General features: G+C 43.0%; 1 protein-coding gene across 1 annotated transcript in view; it reads left to right on the top strand.

Moving 5' to 3' along the window:
* Positions 1–11,976: 11,976 nt before the first annotated feature.
* LCP2 (lymphocyte cytosolic protein 2) overlaps positions 11,977–24,061 on the top strand; it is a 56,701-nt gene continuing 44,616 nt past the window's right edge. The window contains exons 1-3 of the mRNA XM_063292440.1: positions 11,977–12,275; positions 19,726–19,788; positions 23,392–23,438. Coding sequence (XP_063148510.1) covers positions 12,198–12,275; positions 19,726–19,788; positions 23,392–23,438 — 188 coding nt within the window. The 5' untranslated portion in view covers positions 11,977–12,197. The remainder of the gene's footprint in view (positions 12,276–19,725; positions 19,789–23,391; positions 23,439–24,061) is intronic.

The following is a 24,061-nucleotide window of genomic DNA, read 5'->3' on the forward strand; positions in this document are numbered from 1 at the left end:
CCGTCACCTCTAGAATTTCATCCATCCACCTTGCCCTTGGTCGGCCCCTCTTCCTTTTGCCCTCCACTCTCTGTAATGGTTGCCTATTCTAACAGACTCAGTCTCACAAGCAGGTGCTTAAGGATAACTGGTTTATTGAAAGAATAGTGTGCAGATACAAAGAAAGCTGAGGATGAGCAAAAGCGCGCCAAATACAAACTAAAAACCCTCGCTTCAAACCCGGTTCCGCCCTTGCTCCCACTTAGCAACCACCCCCTCCCAGGTGTTAGCAACCGTCACCCACATCGGCCTGGGAAAGTAACCTTGAACACAGGCAATAACCCAAACATACATTCCACAGTTACAGTAAGGAGATTACAGCCTGGCAAGGCTGGAAATCTCCACTCAGCAAACACGGATCAGAAAAGTGACATGTGAAACGTTACGATGTATTCAGAACAGTGGAACGAGGAACATGACATACCGCCCCCCCTTAAAAAACCCCGGAAATTAAGGAGCAGGCTTGGTAGGATAGGCAGCATGAAAACGGGCAACTAAGATAGGGGAGTGAACATCGTGGGCAGCAACCCACTCAGGATGAGGGAAATGTTTCCACCGGACCAGGTATTGCAAAGTAGAAAAAAGGCGTCGGGGATCTAGAATCTCCTGGACTTCGAAGTGTTGCTGGCCATCAATCATGATGGTAGGAGGTGGTGAGGGTTGTGGGTGCCAGTGATCCGAGTGTTGGAAAGGCTTGAGCGAGCTGCAATGAAAAACGGGATGCAAACTTTTAAGATTATGAGGCAAATCTAACTTAAAAGTAACAGGATTAATTTGGGCCACAATAGGAAAGGGGCCCACGAACTTCGGTGCCAACTTCTTAGAGGGTTGCGGAGATTTAATAAACTTGGTGGAAAGGTAAACTTTATCTCCAACCTTGAAGGGTGGCTGAGGTGCTCGTTTGGCGTCAGCATGGCGTTTGTAAGCAGCTTGGGCATCGGCAAGAGCTTGTTTGATTTTGGACCAGGAGTCCCCCAGATGTGCTGCCCAGTCTGCCGGGGACGAAGGAGGAGAGGTTGGTTGCGGTAGCTCAGGAATGGGCACAAAATCCCAACCAAAGACAGTGTGAAATGGTACCTGACCAGTGCTCTGATGCACTGCATTGTTGTAGGCTACCTCAGCAAAGGGCAAGAGATCGACCCAGTTATCTTGTTGATAGTTAACAAAAGCACGCAGATATTGCTCCAATGTTGAATTAAGCGCCTCTGTAGATCCGTCAGTTTCAGGATGCGACGCAGTGGAGAGCGCTTGTTTAGTGCCCACCAATTTCATAAAAGCCCGCCAAAACTGGGAGGTAAATTGTGTGCCTCTGTCAGTCACCAAATGGGAGGGGCTCCCGTGGATTCTGTACATGTGTACAAAGAAGAGGCAGGCTAGCTGCTGTGCTGAGGGAATGGAAGTGCATGGAATGAAATGGGCTTGTTTTGAGAAAAAGTCCTTTACAACCCAAATCACAGTTTTTCTCTGGCTTGGAGGTAAATCCATGATAAAATCCATACAGATCTCCTCCCAGGGGCGAGAGGGACTGGCCACTGGTTGGAGCAACCCTTGGGGCTTACCAACCTTCCATTTGGAACCAGCGCACACAGGGCAGGAGGCAACATAATCTTTAACGTCACGCCGTAGTGTTGGCCACCAGAATTGGCATCTAACCAAGTGGAGTGTTTTCACAAACCCAAAATGTCCAGCCAGTTTGTCATCATGGCAATGGAGTAAAACGTCTTTGCGCAAAGCATCAGGCACATAGAGACGATCGTTTTTCCAAGCAAAATCACGGTCAAAAGTAACATTGTGTAAATTTGCTTGCAACCAAGTGTCAGATTTCAATTGGGAAAGAAACTGTTGTTGCAAGTCTGAGGGAACTGGCAGCCGTCCCGGAGGGGGTGAAATTGAAGCGTCTGATTGCTGCGCGCGAGTTTGGCTGTGGGTCACAGCTGCCAGACTCAATTGCGGGTCCATCCACAGTGTGCCTACTATGTCAGGCACAGTACTGGAATCTTGGGGTCTGCGGGAAAGTGCATCAGCCAGAAAGTTTTTCTTTCCCGGAATAAATTTTAAATTAAAATCAAAATGGCTGAAGAATTGAGCCCATCTGATTTGTTTCGGGTTGAGCTTACGAGGTGCACTGAGTGCTTCGAGGTTCTTGTGATCAGTCCAAACCTCGAAAGGGTGGGTAGCCCCCTCCAGCAAGTGGCGCCAAGTGTCTAAAGCAGCTTTGACAGCAAAAGCCTCTTTCTCCCAAACATGCCACCGCCTTTCAGTTTCAGAGAATTTATGGGAGAGATAAGCACAAGGCTTCAAGCAGCCCAACTCATCTGCTTGTAGCAGGAGCGCTCCAATGGAGAAATCAGAGGCATCCACTTGCACCACAAATGGTTTGCTAGGATCAGGATGCTGTAGAATGGGTTCTGCCGTAAATAGCTTTTTAAGCTTGTCAAAAGCCACCTGGCACGCGGGCGTCCATTTCAGCAATGCCCCCAGATTCTTTGTCCTTCGGGCGTCCCCCTGCCCTTTAGTTTTGAGCAACTCAGTGAGGGGCAACGCTATCTCCGCGAACCCCTGGATAAACTGCTGATAATAGTTCATGAATCCGAGGAAACTTTGGAGCTGCCTATGCATACGTGGTGGCTCCCATGCCAGAATGGCTTCAATCTTAGCTGGATCCATTTCAATACCCTTGTCTGAAATTCTATAGCCCAAATAGTCAATTTGAGATTTATGAAAAGCACATTTGGACAATTTAGCATACAGTTCAGCCTTCCTCAGCTTACTGAGCACTTGTCTGACCAGCTCTACATGTTCCTCAATTGTTTCAGTATAGATCAATACATCGTCCAAATACACCAAGACCCCTTTAAATAAATGGTCATGCAAGACCTCATTAATCAATTGCATAAAAACCCCAGGTGCTCCCGCCAACCCAAAAGGTAACACTTTATATTGGAAAGAGCCCAAAGGACAATTGAAAGCAGTTTTCCATTCATCCCCCTCCCTTATGCGAATACGGAAATATGCCTCCTTCAGATCCAACTTAGAAAATATTTTCCCCTTCACCAGATGTGATAACATGTCCTTGATTAATGGGATGGGATATTTATTCAATATTGATACTGCATTCAATCCACGGAAATCTGTGCATAATCTCAAAGTCCCATCTTTCTTTGGTCTGAATAAAACAGGCACACCCACTGGGGAATTAGCTGGTTCGATAAAACCCCTAGCTAAATTTTTGTCAACAAACTCTCTTAGTGTTGCCAGTTCCTTCTGAGCATAAATTTTTGGCTTAGGCAACTTTGCATTAGGGATAAAGTCTATGGCACAGTCAGTCTTTCGGTGCGGCGGTAGCTGATCCACCTCTTTTTCGCCAAACACATCTGCAAAGTCCAGGTATTGTTCCGGCAGTCCATCTAGCGGACCCGTAAGGGAATGCGGAGTTGCCACTGCAGCTCTCCCCACCTCGCCGTTATCCAATTCATCTCCCTCAGGGGCTTTGTAGAATCCATCTGCAAAAGTCACAGTCCTGTGCACCCAATTTATGTGTGGGTTCTGTTGCACGAACCAAGGCATCCCCAAAATGACAAACAGACCCCCCACAGGTGCCACCACAAAAGGCGGTTTCTCCCAGTGGCTTCCCATTTGCAACGCCACCATCCCTGTGGAGTGAGTTACCGCTTTCCCCCCCCCCCGCTGTAGATCCATCCAATTGGGTGAAGATCATGGGCCGTTTCAAAGGGAACGTGGGTAACTTTAACGCAGCCACCACGTCTGGGTGCATTAAACACCATGAGCACCCCGAATCAACCATCGCCCACAGTTCCACAGTTCTTGTCCGTGACCCCAATTTCACCTTTACTGTCAGGGTAGGGAAATTTCCACTCACCGAAGCGTGATCGCGCCCGTCCTCTTCCACCTGCCCAGCGGCGCCCTTTAAAGCAGGTGGCTGCCGTTTCCCGCTGGTTGATTAAGAACAGCCTCCTCCTCCTCGGCAAAGAAAGGGATCTCCGGTTCGACCTCCGCCAGCGCCGCCTTCATCTTTCTTGGCAGAGAAGGGGATTTTCCAGATGACTTTCCCGGCCGGTCCTCGGTCTTTCCCTTCGGGCATGCTGCCGCTCGGTGCCCCTCTTTTCCACACCGCAGACATTGCCCTCTCGCATAGCATCGCTCCTTTTCTTCCTCCCAGGTCCGCTGGCTGGATCTCCCTGGAGGAGCCGAGGTGCGGGACCCTTTACTGAATCTCCCATACCTCAACGATTTTCGATGGGCAAACGTCTCCAGGGCATGCTCCGCGCTGCTCGCCAGCTGAATCCAATCGTACAGGGTTCTTGGGTCCTCTCGCCCCAGGGCCCACTTCAGAACTTCCATTTCCAGCCCATCCTTGAACATCTCCACCAGCATGGATTGGGACCAATCCTCCACTTTCCCAGCCAGCGCCTTAAATTCCAGCGCATAATCCGCCACGGATCGTGACCCTTGGTACCCGCTTCGCGCTCTCCTGAGCTAACGGGTCTTCAAAATGTTGCCGTAATGCCCATAGGAACTCCTTGAAGTCTTCTAACTTTGGAGCGTCCGATTGGCACAGCTGTACATACCAATCGGCCGCCCTCCCCTTCAGCTTGGTAGCAATGGCGTTTATTTTGCCCTGCTCTGACCGGAACCCCTGTTCCCAATCCTCCATATAACTGTTGGCATTAGTGATGAAGAATGACAATTTGGTAGGGTCCCCATCGAACTTTACCATGAAGGGTGGGGGTCTCGCCGCCTCCGGTCGCTCAGCTCTTTGCATGGCCCCTAGCGAGTGCCTCTCTGCCGGAGGGGACCTCGAAATTGTCAACCTCAGGCCCCTCTCCTCTCCTCGAAGCCGAACCCGGCTTCTCCCTCTGGGGGATGGTAGGGGTGATGGAGAGGTGGAATGCCTGTGGTGGGACCCTTCCCTTCCTTTTTCAGGTGAACCCCAGCCCACTGACATTTTTTTCAGCATGGATTCAACTGAGTCCAATTTGGCCTCCAACACCTTTATACGGTCAGGGGTGGGTGATCCCTCGGGCACCTCTTTTTGGACCACCTTAGGTGACAGCGGTACCGCCACTTCCAGGAGGCTTGAGCCTCCCCACTGACCGATTCCTCCTCCCAAGTAAAGTAATCACCAGCCGAAGTACTGGTCGTTTCTGGTACTTTTTGACATCCCTCCTTCTCCTTCGAGTTGGGGTGGGGTTCTGCCTGACCCTCCGGGGCGTCGCTGCAGGGTACCTTCTCCGCTCTCACCACCGTAGAGTTCAGTTCCCCTTCGCTTGATGCCTCGCTCTCCATCTCCTGCAATCTCGGTTCGTTCCTCGCTAGCGCTCCCCGTCACAGACGAATTTGGATAGGGGCTAGCGGAATAAGGGTTTAGGATTCTCAGCTTTATGTAATGGTTGCCTATTCTAACAGACTCAGTTTCACAAGCAGGTGCTTAAGGATAACTGGTTTATTGAAAGAATAGTGTGCAGATACAAAGAAAGCTGAGAATGAGCAAAAGCGTGCCAAATACAAACTAAAAACCCTCACTTCAAACCCGGTTCCGCCCTTGCTCCCACTTAGCAACCACCCCCTCCCAGGTGTTAGCAACCGTCACCCACATCGGCCTGGGAAAGTAACCTTGAACACAGGCAATAACCCAAACATACATTCCACAGTTACAGTAAAGAGATTACAGCCTGGCAAGGCTGGAAATCTCCACTTAGCAAACACGGATCAGAAAAGTGACATGCGAAACGTTACGATGTATTCAGAACATTGGAACGAGGAACATGACACTCTCCCTAACATCAGCTCCTTCTCCAGGGTGTCCTGTCTTCTCATTATGTGGCCAAAGTATTTCAGTTTTGCCTTTAATATCGTTCCCTCAAGTGAGCAGTTTGGCTTTATTTCCTGGAGGATGGACTGGTTTGATCTTCTTGCAGTCCAAGGCACTCTCAGAATTTTGCTCAAGCACCGCAGTTCAAGTCATCCTTTCGGCTTTGAGCTAGCTGCGTCATCACGTCTGGGGCTAGTTGAACTCATCCTCTGTTCCTCCCCAGTAGCATTTTGACCATCTTCCGACCTGGGGGGTCTCATCTTCCAATGGTATACCGACATATCTCTGGTTGTACTGATCCATTTAGTTTTCACGACAAGAATACTGGGGTGGGTTGCCATTACCTTCCCCAGGGATTGCATTTAGTCTGACCTCTCTGTCATGACCTTCCCATCTTGGTTGGCCCTTCACAGTTTAGCTCATAGCATCATTGAGGTGCTCACTCCAGGACCACGACAAGGTAACGATCCTTTGCTGAAGATCAAAATCAATTTCTATTTTCCAGAAATTCATCCCTGCATTTTGTAACAGGCTAACAGCAGACCCAACAAAATTAACTAAGTGCTTCACTGCAGAGAACAATGAAATAATGTCCATTCCTACTGTAATTCACAGCAATCAAGGCTTATATGTTCATGTTCAGGGTTTAAAGCCTAGGCTTCTTCCTTCTTTCTGAGTCAGATGATATGTCAGTACTTTTTTCAAGGACATTGGAGGCAGTCTGGGATGAGAAGTACTGGTTCCCATCTCTCCAGCTTCAGCTTTGTAATGTCCAGTCTATGTTACATCAGAGAAAAGAAGCATTGAACATCAATCTGTCTATCTGTCTATCTCTCAGTTTAGGGACTGGATGGCTCACAGTGTAGTCAGCAACAAATAAACAACAATAATAACACAATACAGAACAAAATAATATGGGACCCAGTCACTCTGTACAAAAACAGACAAAAACACATCCAACAAAGGGCTCCCTCCATCTTAACTCAAGATGGCACTCAAGGCCTGGGACAACAACAGGTCTTCAAGGCCTTCTGGAATGCCATGGGGAATGTCCAGGTACCTAGTGTTAAAATCTGGCTAGTAGGCTTATCAGGCGCCGTTCCAAAAATACAAAACTTTAGATTATACCTATTATGAAAAAAAGTATTGGCTTAGTTCAACATACAGAATGGGAATTGTCTGTTGGATTTAGAGTGCTTCCACTTATTGGTTGGTTTATTTTTGTATTGTTGAACATTGGATTAGAGCCTAAATCAGTTATTCTGGCATTTTTAATTCTCAGGGACTGCACTTTAAGAGTGGCCCAGAGCAGAGGATGTGGTTGTAGACAGGAGTTAAACTCTCAATTTAGAAATTGATTTACTGGCTGAAACTGTCCCATTGCTGTTTTTTATTATTTATTACACATTTCCTTTATGTAAAGTCAGGGAAAAGATTTAATGATTCAGAAAATGCAGCATTATATCGGCTATTCCGCTTAAATTATATTTCTAAAGGATTTTCCCCCTCAAATAATTACCTGTGAATTGGTGGGGTCTCTTTTAGTAATAAGAACAAAGCTGTTGAAATTGAGAGAGTTAAACAGCTTTAAGGAAAGTAACCAGCAGGGTCTGCAGGAGGAGTCAAAAAAGTCAAGATGGCAGTTGCAGCTATACAACTGAAGCCCCACCCCTTTGTTTTATTTTATTTATTTATTTAATTTTATTTATCAAATTTGTCACTGCCCATCTCCTCCCACTGGAGGGACTCTGGGCGGTTTACAACAAAATCCTCAATAAAACAATAAATATATAAAATACAGTATAAAATTACAAATTATTAATAATATAGATAAAAATAAAGTCCAGATGGCTATATCTCATTCAATCTTCACGTGGAAGGGCTGCTTCAAAGCACTAGCCAACCCCAGGCATGACTCCTCTCCTCCCTGCCCCAGGCCAGTTGGCAGAGCCAGGTCTTCAAGTTTCTCTGAAAGGCCAGGAGCGATGGGGCTAGCCTCACCTCTGGGGGCAAGATGTTCCAAAGGGCGGGCGCTACTGCAGAGAAGGCCCGCCTCCTGGACCCCGCCAGATGGAATTCTCTTACCAACGGGGTCCTCAGCATGCCGTCTCTGCAAGATCAGGTGGGGCGGGTAGATGTAACGGGGAAGAGGCGGTCCCTCAGGTAACCTGGCCCCATGCCATGCAGGGCTTTAAAGGTGATAACCAACACCTTGAATTGGACCCAGAAGCAAACTGGTACCCAGTGCAGCTCACGTAGCAAAGGTGTTATATGCGCCCTTCTAGGGGCACCACAAATAGCTTGTGCGGCTGCATTTTGGACCAGCTGAAGCTTCCGGATACTCTTCAAGGGTAGCCCCATGTAGAGTGCATTGCTGTCATGAGTACTGATGGCGAGCAGGAGGGGGCCTCTCTCCAGGGTGGAAAACGCATGCGTAGTACTGAGGAATTAAGCAGCCATTCAAAGAGACACAGATCAGACCCGCCTTAACTTTTGGGGTTTATCTGTCTGGGTTTTTCCCACACTTCTTCAGTTTGTTAGGATTGATGTCCTAACAGTCAGAAATCACGCTGAGACAAGGAGTAGGTCTCTAGTGTTTATTACTGCTACCTAAAACAGAATCCTAACAAACTGAAGAAGCGTGGGAAAAACCCAGACAGATAAACCCCAAAAGTTAAGGCGGGTCTGATCTGTGTCTCTTTGAATGGCTGCTTAATTCCTCAGTACTACGCATGCATTTTCCACCCTGGAGAGAGGCCCCCTCCTGCTCGCCATCAGTACTCATGACAATTGCAGCAGTCAATATGGGAGATAACGAGGGCATGAGTGACCATTCGAAGGGCTTCCTGATCCAGGAAGGGGCGTAACTGGCACACAACACGAAGCTGCACAAAGGCCCTCCTGGCCACAGCTGCCACCTGCTCTTCGAGCAGGAGCTGTGAGTCCAAGAGGACCCCCAAGTTACGCACTGGGTCTGTCTGGGGCAGTGCAACCCCATCCAGAACCAAAGATGACAAAGTCCCAGATATGGAAGAGCCCTTAACCCACAGCCACTCCATCTTACCAGGGTTCAGTTGAAGCCTGTTGCTCCCCATCCAGACCCCCACAGCCTCTAGGCACCTGGAGAGGGCAGTCACAGCATCACTTACTTCACCTGGGATTGAGATATACAGCTGAGTATCATCAGCATACAGATGATACCTCATCCCATGGTGATGGATGATCTCACCCAGCGGTTTCATGTAGATGTTGAATAGGAGAGGGGAGAGAACCAAACCCTGTGGCACCCCACAATGGAGGGGTCGAGGGTTGGATCTCTCCCCCACATCACCACCGACTGGGACTGGTCCTGGAGGAAGGAGGTGAACCAGTGCAAAACCACGCCGCCCGCCCCCAACTCCCTGAGCCGCCCCAAAAGGATACCATGGTTGGTGGTATCGAGAGCTGCTGAGGGATCAAGAAGAGCAAGGATGGATGCACTGCCACCATCCCGCTCCTGCCAGAGATCATCCATAAATGCGGCCAATGCCATTTCCGTCCCATATTTTATTCAGTTTGTATGCTACCAATCTCAGCAAGTGATTCTAGGCAGCAAACAATCTTAAAATAAATTAAAAGCAAATTCCCATCATAAATACAAAAATTAAAGTACCCAGCAGGGAAGGAAGATGTCACAACTGATGGTTGTTAGCACAACCAGGAGGTGGGTCCATTCACACACTCAGGGCAACAAGCTGAGCACAGAACTGGGTCTTTAGGGCTTTATGAAAGGGCAGCAGGGTTGGAACCCATCCTAATCCTCTGTACTGTACATGTGTGTGATGTGTGTGATGTTGATCCATGTACAAAAGGGGCAGGGCTTCAATTCTGTTGAACATGATAATCATCTTGACTTTTTTGAATAGTGCAGATTCCACTGTAGTAATCCCACATCTGAGTTAGTGCAACTTATAGCAGAGTACTGTGTAGTAGCTTCAAATAAGAGGCATCAGAAAGACTTCAGACTGCTTCAGTGATGGAAGGGCTACTGAAGGACTAAGTGAGTGGTGTTCACTCAAGTCTGTTATTCAGAGTGTATGTGTGTGTGTGTGTGTACATACATACATGCACACACACACATCCATCCATCCATCCATCTTGGATTGCTATAAGTTCACAAAGTTCTCTGCCGCAGAACAGACAACAATACTGGACAAAGTTCCTATTGTCCACTTTTCTCTGAACAAACCCACACAAAACGTATTTGTTTATGACAGATTGCCGCAAAGAATACCTGTTTCTAAGCATTCCATATACAGTACTTCAGAAATACACGCTGGGAAATGTATGTAACATAGAATGACATCAGAGAATCTTGCAATTTAAAAAAATCTTGGATAATTTACTTTAAGAACTGTATAGATCAAGGAATTGTGTGCAAAAGTTGTAACGTTAGAAAAAGCTACAAAAGAAAAATGGAGGCAGATTTTTAATGGATTTGTTTTCATCTATTTTTCAAAAAACAACAAAACCTCAAGGCCATGTAAAAAGGGTATTCTCCTAAATACCCATGCAGGCTAGGAACCATGGGAACTCTCTATTTTCAGAGGGCACTGCTTGGTTTCTACCTTATGACAGTGCATTTATTTTTAAATGCTGACATCCTCCTCATTCAAGTTATGAACAAATCCTAAATGTGCATGAGAAGAATTAAGCTTGGCTGCACTCTTGTGGTGATACAGGGAGTTTGCTATGATTTTTTGTCTTTACAGAGCTACATATTTTCTGTTTTTGTATTTCTTGATAAGAAAGGAAGTAAAAAAATCACCACACTGATTATAATTTTTAAACGTCAGTATACTATCTTAATATTCATCACTGTCATGTAGGATGAAATAAGGTAACTCACCCAAATTTCTAACAGATGCTAACCCAGTTGTTAATGTATTTGGGAAAAATACATTGTTAATGTATTTGGGAAAATAATAACCTAAAAGAGATCTACATGAAGTTCTTTTGATGTACTTTTACATCACCCAAAAATAAATGCAAAGAACCATCCTGACTTTATTGATCCCCTACTTTGTTTGTTTGCTCATTTATTTATTATTATTTTTCACATCTTCACTTTGCATTTGGACAGCATGTTCTACAGTACTTGAAAGATACTGGGAGACTAACAGCTGAGGCTGAACTGCCAGGGGAATCTGCAGGGGATGAATCCAAAAAGACTAGACAATGGGGCTTCAGTTGCACAGTTGAGGTTGCTATCTTGCCTTTTCTATACTTGAAGACACACCTCACAAGTGCTTCCATTTTGTAGCAGCACAATGCTAGACCAGTGTCTGTGAGGCAGGCTTGCTTGTGCCTGCATCTTTGATCGGACTTACCCATTGTACTGAATCAAAATGCAGCTGGATATTGTGTGAATCCAGGATCTTGGTTTATAAATCACAGTTTCTGGCTCAGTGCTATTTGTGAAGCCAGGTAATTGTGGTTTATACACTAAAGCTTCATTAAACAAGCCTAGGCTTCATTCAGTGGGTCAGTGTAATCTTTCGGCATTCTGATACTTCATCTTTTTGTGTTTGATCTTTGGCTGTCTTTTGACTTTGCTAAATAGGACTGCAGGTATTTACAAACTATCTTGTCACCCCAGAGCAGGAAGTTTATACTTGCCCAGGTGGCAGAGTGTCAAACCTTGGAATGCTATTTCACATATACAGTAAGTTTCATTAAAATAATTCTGAGGGAGGGAGGAAGATTCTGGCTTATTTATCTCCTTCTGTTGTGTCCGATTTCTGGGAGTTTCTATTTCATTCCCCCTTTTTACTTTTTAATGTGAATTAAAAAAATATCCCAATCTGTAGTCTGGGTAGCATCTCAAGATGTTAACAACTTCTTTTGCACAAGGCAACTGACCCCCAGTTGCATTGATCCCTAGCTTCTTGCATTTGAGCCAAATAATGTCTTTTCTTGATGGTAACATTATTTCTTCTTTATTTTCAAACCTTTCTTTTGCAATAATGGGATTGAGCCACTGTGTTTCCTTATTTACATATTTAGATATATATATTAAAAAAAAAAAAGGAAGTGGTGAAGCTGAGTAACTTGCTGACAGGTTTTCTGAGAAAGAGACGGTTCGGCTCCTACCGGAAGCCTTGCTGTCTTCAGTCGCAGCACGCTTCTAAGGAAAGCCGAAACCTAGGAATTCAATTTCATTTAAATTAATTCTGTGGATCTGCTGTATTTTTCCTGTCTCAGTTGCTCCTGGGGAGAAGTCCTACGGTGAATCACAGCCAAGGTTAACATGTTTTGCTTCCTAACTGGCTAGCTAAGAACAGAAATGGATTCACGAAGCATGCCCTATCGCTCCGAAGTGGCCCGTTGGTCACCAAATGATTTGGCAGACTACTTTAGGAGGGTAAGTTTCATTTTAATTGAACAGTTTCATCTTTACCATTCCCAATTTTCCTAGTTGGAAAGCCTGAGCTGGAAAATGTATTTTTTCCTCATATCCAGAAAATACATTTTTCTATACATATGTATTTTCATGTAACTACAGCTCTCCAAAGTGATCCTTCCAAAAGAACTTAAAATCTTAGCTTGCATCTAGGAAGAAATGGATGTATTATTATCTTTTACATTCATTTCACTTATTTGTAATAGGAGCCTAGAATTCTATTGGTTGGCAATGAAGTCATTTGGTTTTTCTGTAAAATGAGAGTGAACAACTGCCATTCCAGACCCAAAGCTACAAGCAGCCAGATTATTTAGATCCAATATGTATCATGATCCAAACCTATCGAGGCCTTGAAAGCAAGGCTAATTCTTTTTCTTCATATTCTTTTTTTGGCCTACACATTCTGCAGAGAGGGAGACAGAATTTCGGCCTCAAAGCAAAGCTTAAAGTCTAGCTGACTTTTTATTTGAAGGCCCAGAATTAAGGGATTTAAAGCAAAGGACACGTTTCTCACCATTCTCCGTGGGAATTAATGGCAGGCCAGAAAAAGATTGTGCTTTCTACAGCACTCCTGTAAAAATGCCTTCTTGCACAGCTTGGTATTTCCAGCTTTTTGATACTTGGAAGAAGAGCAAGAACCAAATTGCAAAGAAGTATTGCTGTGCTGGGGAGAGAATGCTCACACGATCAGACATTGATGCTCTCATTTCAGTGCAGCAAATGTGGGACTTCGCCTACGTTTCTCATAAAATGCCATCTTCCCATCCCCCAAATTGTATTAGAGTGTGCATAGGTTGTGTAGTATACTGCAGAGCTTTGAACATGGATTCAAGGGCCAGTGGGAAGTGCTAAAAACAATTTAATTCCAGAAATAGCTTGTGGTCTCACTAGATTTCCTTCTCCACCACCCCTTTGCAATCACTCTCTCTTTAATATCGTGTTAACTATGACAAGTGACTAGGTGCTTTCTGGATACTCCAGGTACTATCCCCTCAGTATTAGGGCCAATACTTCTGGCTTAGCTTGATGTACCTTTCAGGAGAAACAGCACTTCCTGCCTTGACTGCACTATGTGGCTATGACAGCTTTATTTATTTTTCCTACAACTCATAGCAATGTGCTTGCACAGATGAATACCATGTTAGCAGTCTCAGAGAAGTTAAACCAAGCGGCAGACTTCATTAGAGCAGAGTGGAGACAGCAGGGGCACTGACAGTTACACTACCTTGGACTTACAGGTCTTCTAGCCTCGACAGATACAATTAGTCTCTTTCAGCTTTATTATATCCCCAGGCAATAGTCAAGGATAAATCAAGCTAGAGTGACAGCTTTGCAATGGCCCAGCACCTGACTGCAATTCTGTGTAGTTCAAATCAATGCACAGATTAGGCCCTTTGTAAAAACTGAGGATGGGTTTCTTGTCCTTTTTGTACTGATTACTTTTGCATATTCCAGGTGTACCCCCTTGCATTGTCTTTACAAAGTTGTGGCCTGTACTCTGTATGAAAAATCTCAGCAGACAATCTGGTTTTGCACAAAACATTCTGCACAAAATATTGCACAAAAGCACAAAATATTGTAGCTGTTTGGTGAAAGAGCTTGATGTTCATGCTCTTTGCTGGATCTTATCTTCCTTACCAGCTCTTACCTGTCTCTTCAACTGGAGATGGTGGGGGTTGAACTTGGAACCTTCTGAATGCAGCATGTGTTCTCTTAGCTTCCTCCAAAATTACAGTGACCATATTTTCTTGGAAAAAAATAAAGTACAAACCTGAAAAGGGGGCAAATCTGAAGAAAGGTTCATAAGGATTTAAAAAAAAATTGTTTCAGTTTATAACTTTGCTTTACAAAGGAAAATTCAAGAGCAAAACCAAGAAAGTAAATAAATAAATAAAATCAATCTAAAGGACAGCTTTCTGAAATAAAGGAGTGTTCTTTATAATAAAGGACGTCTGGTCATGGTATCCAAAATTCATCCAGGTTTTAGATGAAAGTTGTGATCTTTTCCAAACAGCAATAAAAAAAAATCTTCTGTATTGATTACAAAAGAATATGATCATCAATTTAAGTCAATCCCACCAAAAATGAAGATTAGATACCTTGGCTGTGGATTGCGTTATATGGTTTTTTATATTGTCTTCTGCTTTTTATATTGTTTTTTAATTGCTGTAAGCCACAAGGCCGACATATGAGATGGGTGGCTATATAAATAAAATTAAATAAATGAGAAAAAAAATGTAAACAAAGACAAAAATGTTATACAGCACCACACTTCTCCAGTTTGACCATTCCAGCTGAAATAAATCCTGGAGATTTCTCCTCAGAAAGCAACGTACAATAAATGTACAGAAACCCTTTATGTGTATGCATATATGTACGAGCGTATATAACTGCCAGAATCCTCACTCCAAAAAAGGGAAAGGCCAATATGTGAGAGAGATATACTGTATATATGTATATGTATATGTATATGAATTAATATATACAAATTAAAATTAATTGCATGTATAAATGAATATATACAAATTAAAATTAATTGCCTGTATGGTAAAATGACATTTATAAAACAAATTGATCCTCAATCTGCCAACTCTTCTGTCATATGTATTTACAAATTGCTGTCACACACAGAAGCACAAAAGTGTCCGTGCACACACACACACACATTCTCATCCTTTCTTCCAAAAGAAGTAGTAAAGGAGGAGGAAGGCAGTATTCCCTAGAAACTCAGGCACTTGGAGCTTGGCAATGAGCTGATTAAAAAAACCCTTAATCCCTGAATTTGGGGGAGAGACTAACTTTGCAAAGTGGCTTTTTCACCCCTCCCAACAGCACAAATCATGAGTACTTCAGGGAAAGCAAAAAGCATTTATTAAGGGGTTAATTATATAATTACAATACACTTATATACACTTTTTATAGTGTAACAAATGATACATACATCTGGTATAGGTGATATGTCAGAAAGCAACTAATCAAACAAAATAGATTGATTACATATGAGAACTGAACAACAGAAAACATTGATTACAGATAATATTCTGCAAGTGGCCGATTTATGGGTTACGCCACTCCCTTTCCCAGCCTGGTTTCTATCTGTCTTAAAGCTTGCTGAAAATGCTAATTTTTGCACGTAAAAGAAAGAATTGGTTTGGGGTAAAAGGAAAACATGGTTTCCCAAACTTCAAAAGGAAGCATGGATGCCATGCTAAAATGCTAAAATCACCTTTATTAAAAGGCCAATAATGAAGCCTAAAATTCCAGGTAACAGCAGGATAGGGTGGAGGGAAAGGATATCTCTACTGGGAAGGTAAGAGAAAAAACAAAATTGGAGGGGAGGGAGGAAGGAAGGCCGGCCTGAATAGGTGTTTAAAAAGTGTTAAATTAATCAGGCAAGCAGCTGGTGATTCACTAATTTTCAGGGCCTCCAGTTTTTCAGCAGCAAGCTCTGTTCTCATTTGCGCTTGCTTGTTCCTTTGTTTTCAACAGTTTCTTCCTCAGTATTCCCTTCAGCAGAGCGTAGGATGATCTCAACTCGTTCTCCTCCCTTCCCCACTTCATAGGTAATTATTTGAGGAAAGAGCTTCATCCTTCTCAAGATGAAAGTAAATACTGTAAATGTGATTTCAAAACCAAAACCAAAACTACATAGGCATTGTCTGTTTTAATTCTAGTGCTGAGCTGCAACTCTCTTTAAAGCCCTATTGAGCACTTCTTTTGTAACAGCACTGTGGCATGCCTTGCACTTTGCAAACAAAACCTCCTTCCCCTGTCTTTTGGGCCAGTTGCTATCTGAATGTGGCTCGGCCTAGGTGGGAATCCTTTTCACTTCTATAATTTTATGCCTCATGATTCTCACTCTCTTCCTACTAGGAATATAGGACTGGAAGCCTTGTCTCCCAGCTGGAGATTGATATAAGGAGGTTATTTCTGTGGATGCAGGCTCCCTTTTTTAGCAGAGTGGTTTGCTAGCAGTAGAGAAGCTGCTTGGTGTGAGGTGCAAGTCTTGTAGTTCAAATACTTCTGAAGGTGGGTTGCCTGGATGTCACCTATGCTAAATGAACACATTTAGCATCGGGCCAAATTACAGATTGACCTTTTCACTGCATTGATGTTTAATGCAATATAGAGTTCTGAATGCAGTTGATCAGCAATGGGCTGCTGTGCAAAGTCCTATTCAGCTTTTGCCCCTCCTATAGCTTTATTTGCCACACTTTCAATTTATTGCTTGATCATGCAATCAGCAATGTGGAAAGTTGCTGCAAGCCCATCTTAGTTTTCTTCTTATATTGTCTGTTTTCTCCAGTGCTAGATCACCTCTTGAGTAACTGTAATGAAATAATTTCCTTAGATGTCCTTTTCTTGCTATCAGTATTTTTCAACTTGGGCAACATGCTCAGTCCTTACTGATTGAGGTCAATCACTTCCCCTGCCTAATCCTGGCTGATTAAAGTCATCAGGAGTAGTTTGGTTTTCTAATTACCTTAAATTAAATTTTAAAAGCTCTTTAGAATACACTGTTTTGAACTACCAGCCTGTGTCAAATTTACCTCATAGATGAGGCTCTGTGATGGGTAGTATCATTACTTTAAGATTCCTGAATGATACTATTATTCAGGAATGTGAAGATACTTATTATTTTTGTATTTTTCCCAGTTAGTTTCTAAAAGACTTTTGAGAGTGGAACTGCTTGATTATCTCACTGATGACCTATGCTAGCAGCCAGACAGGACAAGTCCATCCTCTTGTGACAGTTCTGTTGGTCATATATGTGACTTCTGACATGGTGGACTTCTCTTGGTCTGTATATTTTTATAGCAGTGTTCAGGACAAAATAACCTCTCTGGGCCATCCTTCAGGGGTGAGATTGTATGGGTGTCATTATCTAGCTAGAGGGCAGGACTCTGATTTTGTATTGAGAACTCTTGTATGTATTTATGACCACTAATTAGGGATCCATTTTATCCTTTTGGCTAACGTATACTTCTGTGGAAAAATCTCAGTAAGGATATGAGTGAGATGCTCTGTGTTTTCGTTTAAGAAGAGAGAGATGTCAGTCAGTGATCAGAATTTAATTTAATTTAATTTATGAATTCAGTGTTAACTGTAATGAATGTAATGTAACCCATAATGAATTTACTGAATTCAATGTAAACTGTACTTATATTTAGAAAAGACAGAATATATTTTGTATGTTTGGGTTTATACGCAGCTTGTGTGATTGAGCTTCCCCTCCACTCTCAACATATCAGATTAACACAATGAGAATGAGGGTTCTTCAAAGCTTAAGAGAGGGATTTTTTTTCCAGCATGATTTGTGAGAAGCACCTTTCATGAACAAACTTAAGTAGCCACATTGCTTCAATTCAAAGCATCTTCCAACAGTTCCCATAGCTGGAAGAAACTTTTGTGAGTATATGTCAGCTGCTGGAGTGATTTCAATGCATGTGCAAAACCCTCTTGCTAGTGGGACTGCTGGAGAAAGCATTGAGACAATGCAAAATACCTCTAGTTACTTCCTCAGTTCAGTGAGAAGAATGTTTCCTCCATGGTGTGACGCAGGAAATCCCAGCCACTATTAAAGGCTTAATGGCATTGTTCTGGACTCAGTTTTGCTTTTGGGTGGTCAGATAATGGCTATACCCAGGATAAATTATTTAAAAATTATCAATATTTGTAAACTTGCTCAATCAAACTCTGGGCAGTATCCAACCAGGCAAACAAGACAACAAAATTAAAAAAAAAATACAGAATATGAGTTAACATAGTAATTAATATAATGGGAGACCACTATTATTGAAAGTCAAAGACACATCAGAATAGGACTGTTTTAATTGCCTTAGGGAGAACCAGGAAGGATGGGGCCAAATGCTGGCTGGGGAATTCTGGGAGTTGAAATCTACACGTCTTAAAGTTGCCAAGTTTGAAAAACACTGCTTTAGATCATGGGGGTTATTACTGAAAGAGCCTGCTGCTTGGCCCACATTGTGTGACCTCTCAGGGGGGTGGGAACCTCAGCAAGTCCTCCCTAGATATTCAGTCCTGATGGATAGAGTCATTCTGGAAAGGTGGTTCCTGATATATCTGGATGTTATGCCATTTGCAGCTTTACAGGTGATACTTTAATAATTCTGCAGTAGCAAGCCAACCTTGCCAGCAGTCTAGCAGTTGCATTCTGCACCAGCTGTAGCTTCCAAACCAGAACAGATATGAGCAATTTTATTCACAAGAAAGCCCACAAAGTCATCCTGCTGACCTGCAGGCATTATGTCCCAGTCATCCTTTCCTAGAAGGGTCTGGACAACCCAAACAGTGACATTAGGCAGAAATATGCAGCTACAATAAATGCAGAGGAGAATTAACCATTTGCCACTCTTATCATCACTATGTAGACTTGACTTTGAGCTCTCATCTACCTTTAGTCTTCCACCGTCCCCTCTCTAGGGATGTTTTCAGTCTGGACTGGCAACTGGGCATAGGCCCTGCAGGAACAATCTCAACCAGCACTCTGCCCATTTCCAAGTTCCAGAGGTTAACCAGGTATGAGAGACAACTGCCCACCAAATTTTGGGGAAAATTCCCAACAGCCCTGTGAAAACCTTCTGGATCCATTAGGTACCTAGTGTAGCCTATCTTAATTGGTCCTCTGTGTTTGTGGAGATCTGGGGCATTCATGATCAGGAGATTGACCAGGAAAGGATATGACTATGGTAAAAACAGATGTAAGCGTCCTTCATCTTCAGATCTTGTTTCATCTACAAGGGGCAGGGCTTTGATCACACTGTAAGAAGGTTTATTCTCAGTCTAGTTTCCTGTTAAGAAACCAGGACTGGAGAAGGCTGAGGGATTTTCTATGGCTAAGTAAGTTGTGAAACTCTACAATATTTCTTTGAATTGCATTTCTCTGAACTGCTACTTAAAGGGCAATAAAAAAGAAAAAAAATATGTATTCATTTCTTGTTATGATCTTAGAGCCTATAATTACATGACCTCTTCTGCAATTAAGCTGAAGGTTTTAAAAAAAAATTCTAGCAGGTAAGATCAGAATGTGAAAGCTCTGACAAATTGTGTCTTTGGCCTTTCAGTTCATGATGATGAAACAGCCTTCAAAACTATTGCTATTATCATTAGAGAAACAATTTTTGGGTCATAAGTGCCACTGAAGTTAGTATTATTTCTGAAGAAGCATGTCTAATCTTCAGCCATAAGCCAATTATGCTTTATTCAGACACTATGAAATCTGGTTACAGATATGCTTTTAATTATAACAGTACAATCCTAACAATGCAAAACTATGCATAACTTCTCAATTTGATGGTATTTACTTACAAAAGAATGAGTATAGGATGGCAAGCTAACATTGTTTCTTTCAACTATCTTATCACCAAACAATGTTTATTTTCATCTGCAGTTAAACTTCAAGGACTGTGAGAAAGTTGTTAGAAAGCATAACATAACTGGACAAAGATTTCTGGTAAGTTTTTCAATGAATCAATACTTTCAGTGAATGTAGAATTGGAAGGGAACATTTGTTGTTTATTTGTTTAGTCGCTTCCGACTCTTCGTGACTTCATGGACCAGCCCACGCCAGAGCTTCCTGTCGGTCGTCAACACCCCCAGCTCCCCCAGGGACGAGTCCGTCACCTCTAGAATATCATCCATCCACCTTGCCCTTGGTCGGCCCCTCTTCCTTTTGCCTTCCACTCTCCCTAGCATCAGCACCTTCTCCAGGGTGTCCCGTCTTCTCATTATGTGGCCAAAGTATTTCAGTTTTGCCTTTAATATCATTCCCTCAAGTGAGCAGTCTGGCTTTATTTCCTGGAGGATGGACTGGTTTGATCTTCTTGCAGTCCAGGGCACTCTCAGAATTTTCCTCAAGCACCACAGTTCAAAAGCATCGATCTTCCTTCTCTCAACCTTCCTTATGGTCCAGCTCTCGCAGCCACATGTTACTACGGGGAACACCATTGCTTTAACTATGCGGACCTTTGTTGTCAGTGTGATGTCTCTGCTCTTAACTGTTTTATTGAGATTTGTCATTGCTCTTCTCCCAAGGATTAAGCGTCTTCTGATTTCCTGACTGTAGTCAGCATCTGCAGTAATCTTCGCACCTAGAAATACAAAGTCTTTCACTGCCTCTACGTTTTCTCCCTCTATTTGCCAGTTATTAATCAAGCTGGTTGCCATAATCTTGGTTTTTTTGAGGTTTAGCTGCAAGCCAGCTTTTGCACTTTCTTCTTTCACCTTCATCATAAGGCTCCTCAGTTCCTCTTCGCTTTCAGCCATCAAAGTGGTATCATCTGCATATCTGAGATTGTTAATGTTTCTTCCAGCAATTTTAACTCCAGCCTTGGATTCCTCAAACCCAGCATGTCGCATGATGGGTTCTGCGTACAAGTTGAATAGGTAGGGTGAGAGTATAAAGCCCTGCCGCACTCCTTTCCCAATCTTAAACCAATCCATTGTTCCGTGGTCTGTTCTTACTGTTGCTACTTGGTCGTTATACAGATTCTTCAGGAGGCAGAGAAGATGATTTGGTATCCCCATACCACTAAGAACTTGCCACAATTTGTTATGGTCCACACAGTCAAAGGCTTTAGAATAGTCAATAAAACAGAAACAGATGTTTTTCTGAAACTCCCCGGCTTTTTCCATTATCCAGCGGATATTGGCAATTTGGTCCCTAGTTCCTCTGCCTTTTCTAAACCCAGCTTGTACATCTGGCAATTCTCGCTCCATAAATTGCTGGAGTCTACCTTGCAGGATCTTTACCTCACTGGCATGTGAAATGAGTGCCACTGTTCGATAGTTTGAACATTCTTTAGTGTTTCCCTTTTTTGGTATGGGGATATAAGTTGATTTTTTCCAATCTGATGGCCATTCTTGTGTTTTCCAAATTTGCTGGCATATAGCATGCATTACCTTGACAGCATCATCTTGCACGATTTTGAACAGTTCAGCTGGGATGCCGTCGTCTCCTGCTGCCTTGTTATTAGCAATGCTTCTTAAGGCCCATACAAAGCTCACTCTTCAGGATGTCTGGCTCTAGCTCACTGACCACACCATCAAAGCTATCCCGATATTGTTATCCTTCCTATACAGGTCTTCTGTATATTCTTGCCACCTTTTCTTGATCTCTTCTTCTTCTGTTAGGTCCTTGCCATCTTTGTTTTTGATCATACCCATTTTTGCCTGGAATTTACCTCCGATGTTTCTAATTTTCTGGAAGAGGTCTCTTGTCCTTCCTATTCTATTGTCTTCTTCCACTTCCGCGCATTGCTTGTTTAAAAATAATTCCTTATCTCTTTTGGCTAACCTCTGGAATTTTGCATTTAATTGGGCATATCTCCCCCTATCACTGTTGCCTTTTGCTTTCCTTCTTCCTTGGGCTACTTCTAGTGTCTCAGCAGACAGCCATTTTACCTTCTTGATTTTCTCTTCCTTTGGGATGTATTTTGTTGCCGCCTCTTGAACAATGTTGCGAACTTCTGTCCATAGTTCTTCCGGGACCCTAACTACTAAGTCCAGTCCCTTAAATCGATTTTTCACCTCCACTGCATATTCCTTAGGAATATTAGTGAGCTCGTATCTAGCTGATCTGTGGGTCTTCCCTAATCTCTTGAGTCTGATCCTAAATTGTGCAAGGAGAAGTTCGTGATCTGAACTACAGTCAGCTCCAGGTCTTGTTTTTACCGACTGTATAGATGTCCACCACCTTTGGCTGCAAAGGATGTAGTCAATCTGATTTCGGTGTTGTCCATCTGGTGAAGTCCATGTATAAAGCCGTCTCTTAGGTTGTTGGAAGGGAGTGTTTGTTTTGCAGAGTGAGTTGTCTTGGCAAAATTCTATCAGCCTATGTCCTGCTTTGTTTTGTTCTCCCAGGCCATGCTTACCTGTAATTCCAGGTGTCATTTGACTGCCCACCTTAGCATTCCCGTCTCCTGTGATGAAAATAGCATCTGTTTTAGGCGTGTTGTCCAGTAGGTGCTGCAGATCCTCACAGAACTGCTCTACTTCAGCTTCTTCAGCATTTGTGGTTTGGGCGTATATTTGGATCACTGTGATGTTAGATGGCTTGCCCTGAATTCGAATTGAGATCATTCTGTCGTTTTTTGGATTGTATCCGAGCACTGCTTTAGCCACTTTACTATTAATTATGAAGGCTACTCCATTTCTTCTGTGGTCCTCTTGTCCACAGTAGTAGATCTGGTGGTCATCTGATGTGAAGTGGCCCATTCCAGTCCATTTCAGTTCACTGACGCCCAGAATGTCTATCTTTAATCTTGACATTTCACCAATTTTTTTGGTGTGTTGATCCTTAGAACATTGGATTTGCCGTTCACCACCAGCACCGTCGGCCGCTAGCCGTCCTTTCGGCTTTGAGCTAGCTGCGTCATCACGTCTGGGGCTAGTTGAACTCGTCCTCTGTTCCTCCCCAGTAGCATTTTGACCATCTTCCGACCTGGGGGTCTCATCTTCCGATGGTATACCGACATATCTCTGGTTGTACTGATCCATTTAGTTTTCACAGCAAGAATACTGGGGTGGGTTGCCATTACCTTCCCCAGGGATCGCATTTAGTCTGACCTCTCTGTCATGACCTTCCCGTCTTGGGTGGCCCTTCACGGTTTAGCTCATGGCATCATTGAAGTGCTCAAGCTCCAGCACCACGACAAGGTAACAATCCTTTGCTGAAGGGAAGGGAACATAAGGGCAGTTTAATCCAATCCTCTGGATTGTTCAGGAAAACCATTTAAACCATGTTACAAACTTTCAGAAAGATATTTCAAAAGATCTCATTTCCTTTGGATATGCAAATTAATCTATCAATCAAGCAATAATTATTGATGGATAATAAATGAGAAGCTAATAAAAATGAAGAGGTATTGGTGAATAATTAAGGAAGAAGATTAAAGGATGAGGAAAGAGCATGTGGTCAATCAAGGAGTACAAGTTACATTTAAGCAAATATCGCTCTCGTGACCATTGCAATTCTATTTTTATTTTACGATAGGCTACATCTGTAACCAAAACTGTGGCACAGGCCTAATTATAGCATGCTGCGTTTTTGTTTCAGAGCATGTCTGAAAATGATATTCAGAAGTTTCCAAAGCTAAAAGTTCCGTAAGTAAAATACGTCCATTTTAACATCTGATTCTGTCATCAGTACGTTGACGCTCAATATGTGAAAAAGAAAACCAATGTGATCCAGTTAAAGGGAAAACAAATTCCTTAAATGTAAGTTCTGCTCATGCTCACCAGATGCTTTTTTCTGCCCAGTTTGTCTTGTCCTGGATCAGACAACATTAATTTCTTTTAGGTGAACCAGTGAAGGGGTAGAGATGAGGGCAGAAACCTATTTCTGAAAGATACAGTAAATGTTGGCCTAAATACGAAATACTACTGGAATCTACTTGAGGTAGCCAAATGTCTTGGGCAATACAGCCTTTTCTAATGTAAAGAACTTGGGTAGAATCTAAACTGAGTTGTATTCAGATCTCAGTGAAATCAGCAAGATCAAATCATGACTAACTTTTTTGTACAAGTTAATGTGGGATTTTAAAGCAGTTGACTTAGATGGCATTGATGCTGTTATAATTTTTTAACATTTATTTTAGAGTTAAATGGAAAAGGAAATAGAAATAATGCAAGAACAACTTCAGACTTTTATAGCAAAATATAGTTCCTTTTGCCTTCCTTGCACAAAGCTGGCCACAAAGCTCCAATTTCAGTTGCATCACAAGAAA

Source organism: Candoia aspera, chromosome 2, assembly GCF_035149785.1.
Source record: "Candoia aspera isolate rCanAsp1 chromosome 2, rCanAsp1.hap2, whole genome shotgun sequence".
NCBI classification, from domain to species: Eukaryota; Metazoa; Chordata; class Lepidosauria; order Squamata; family Boidae; genus Candoia; species Candoia aspera.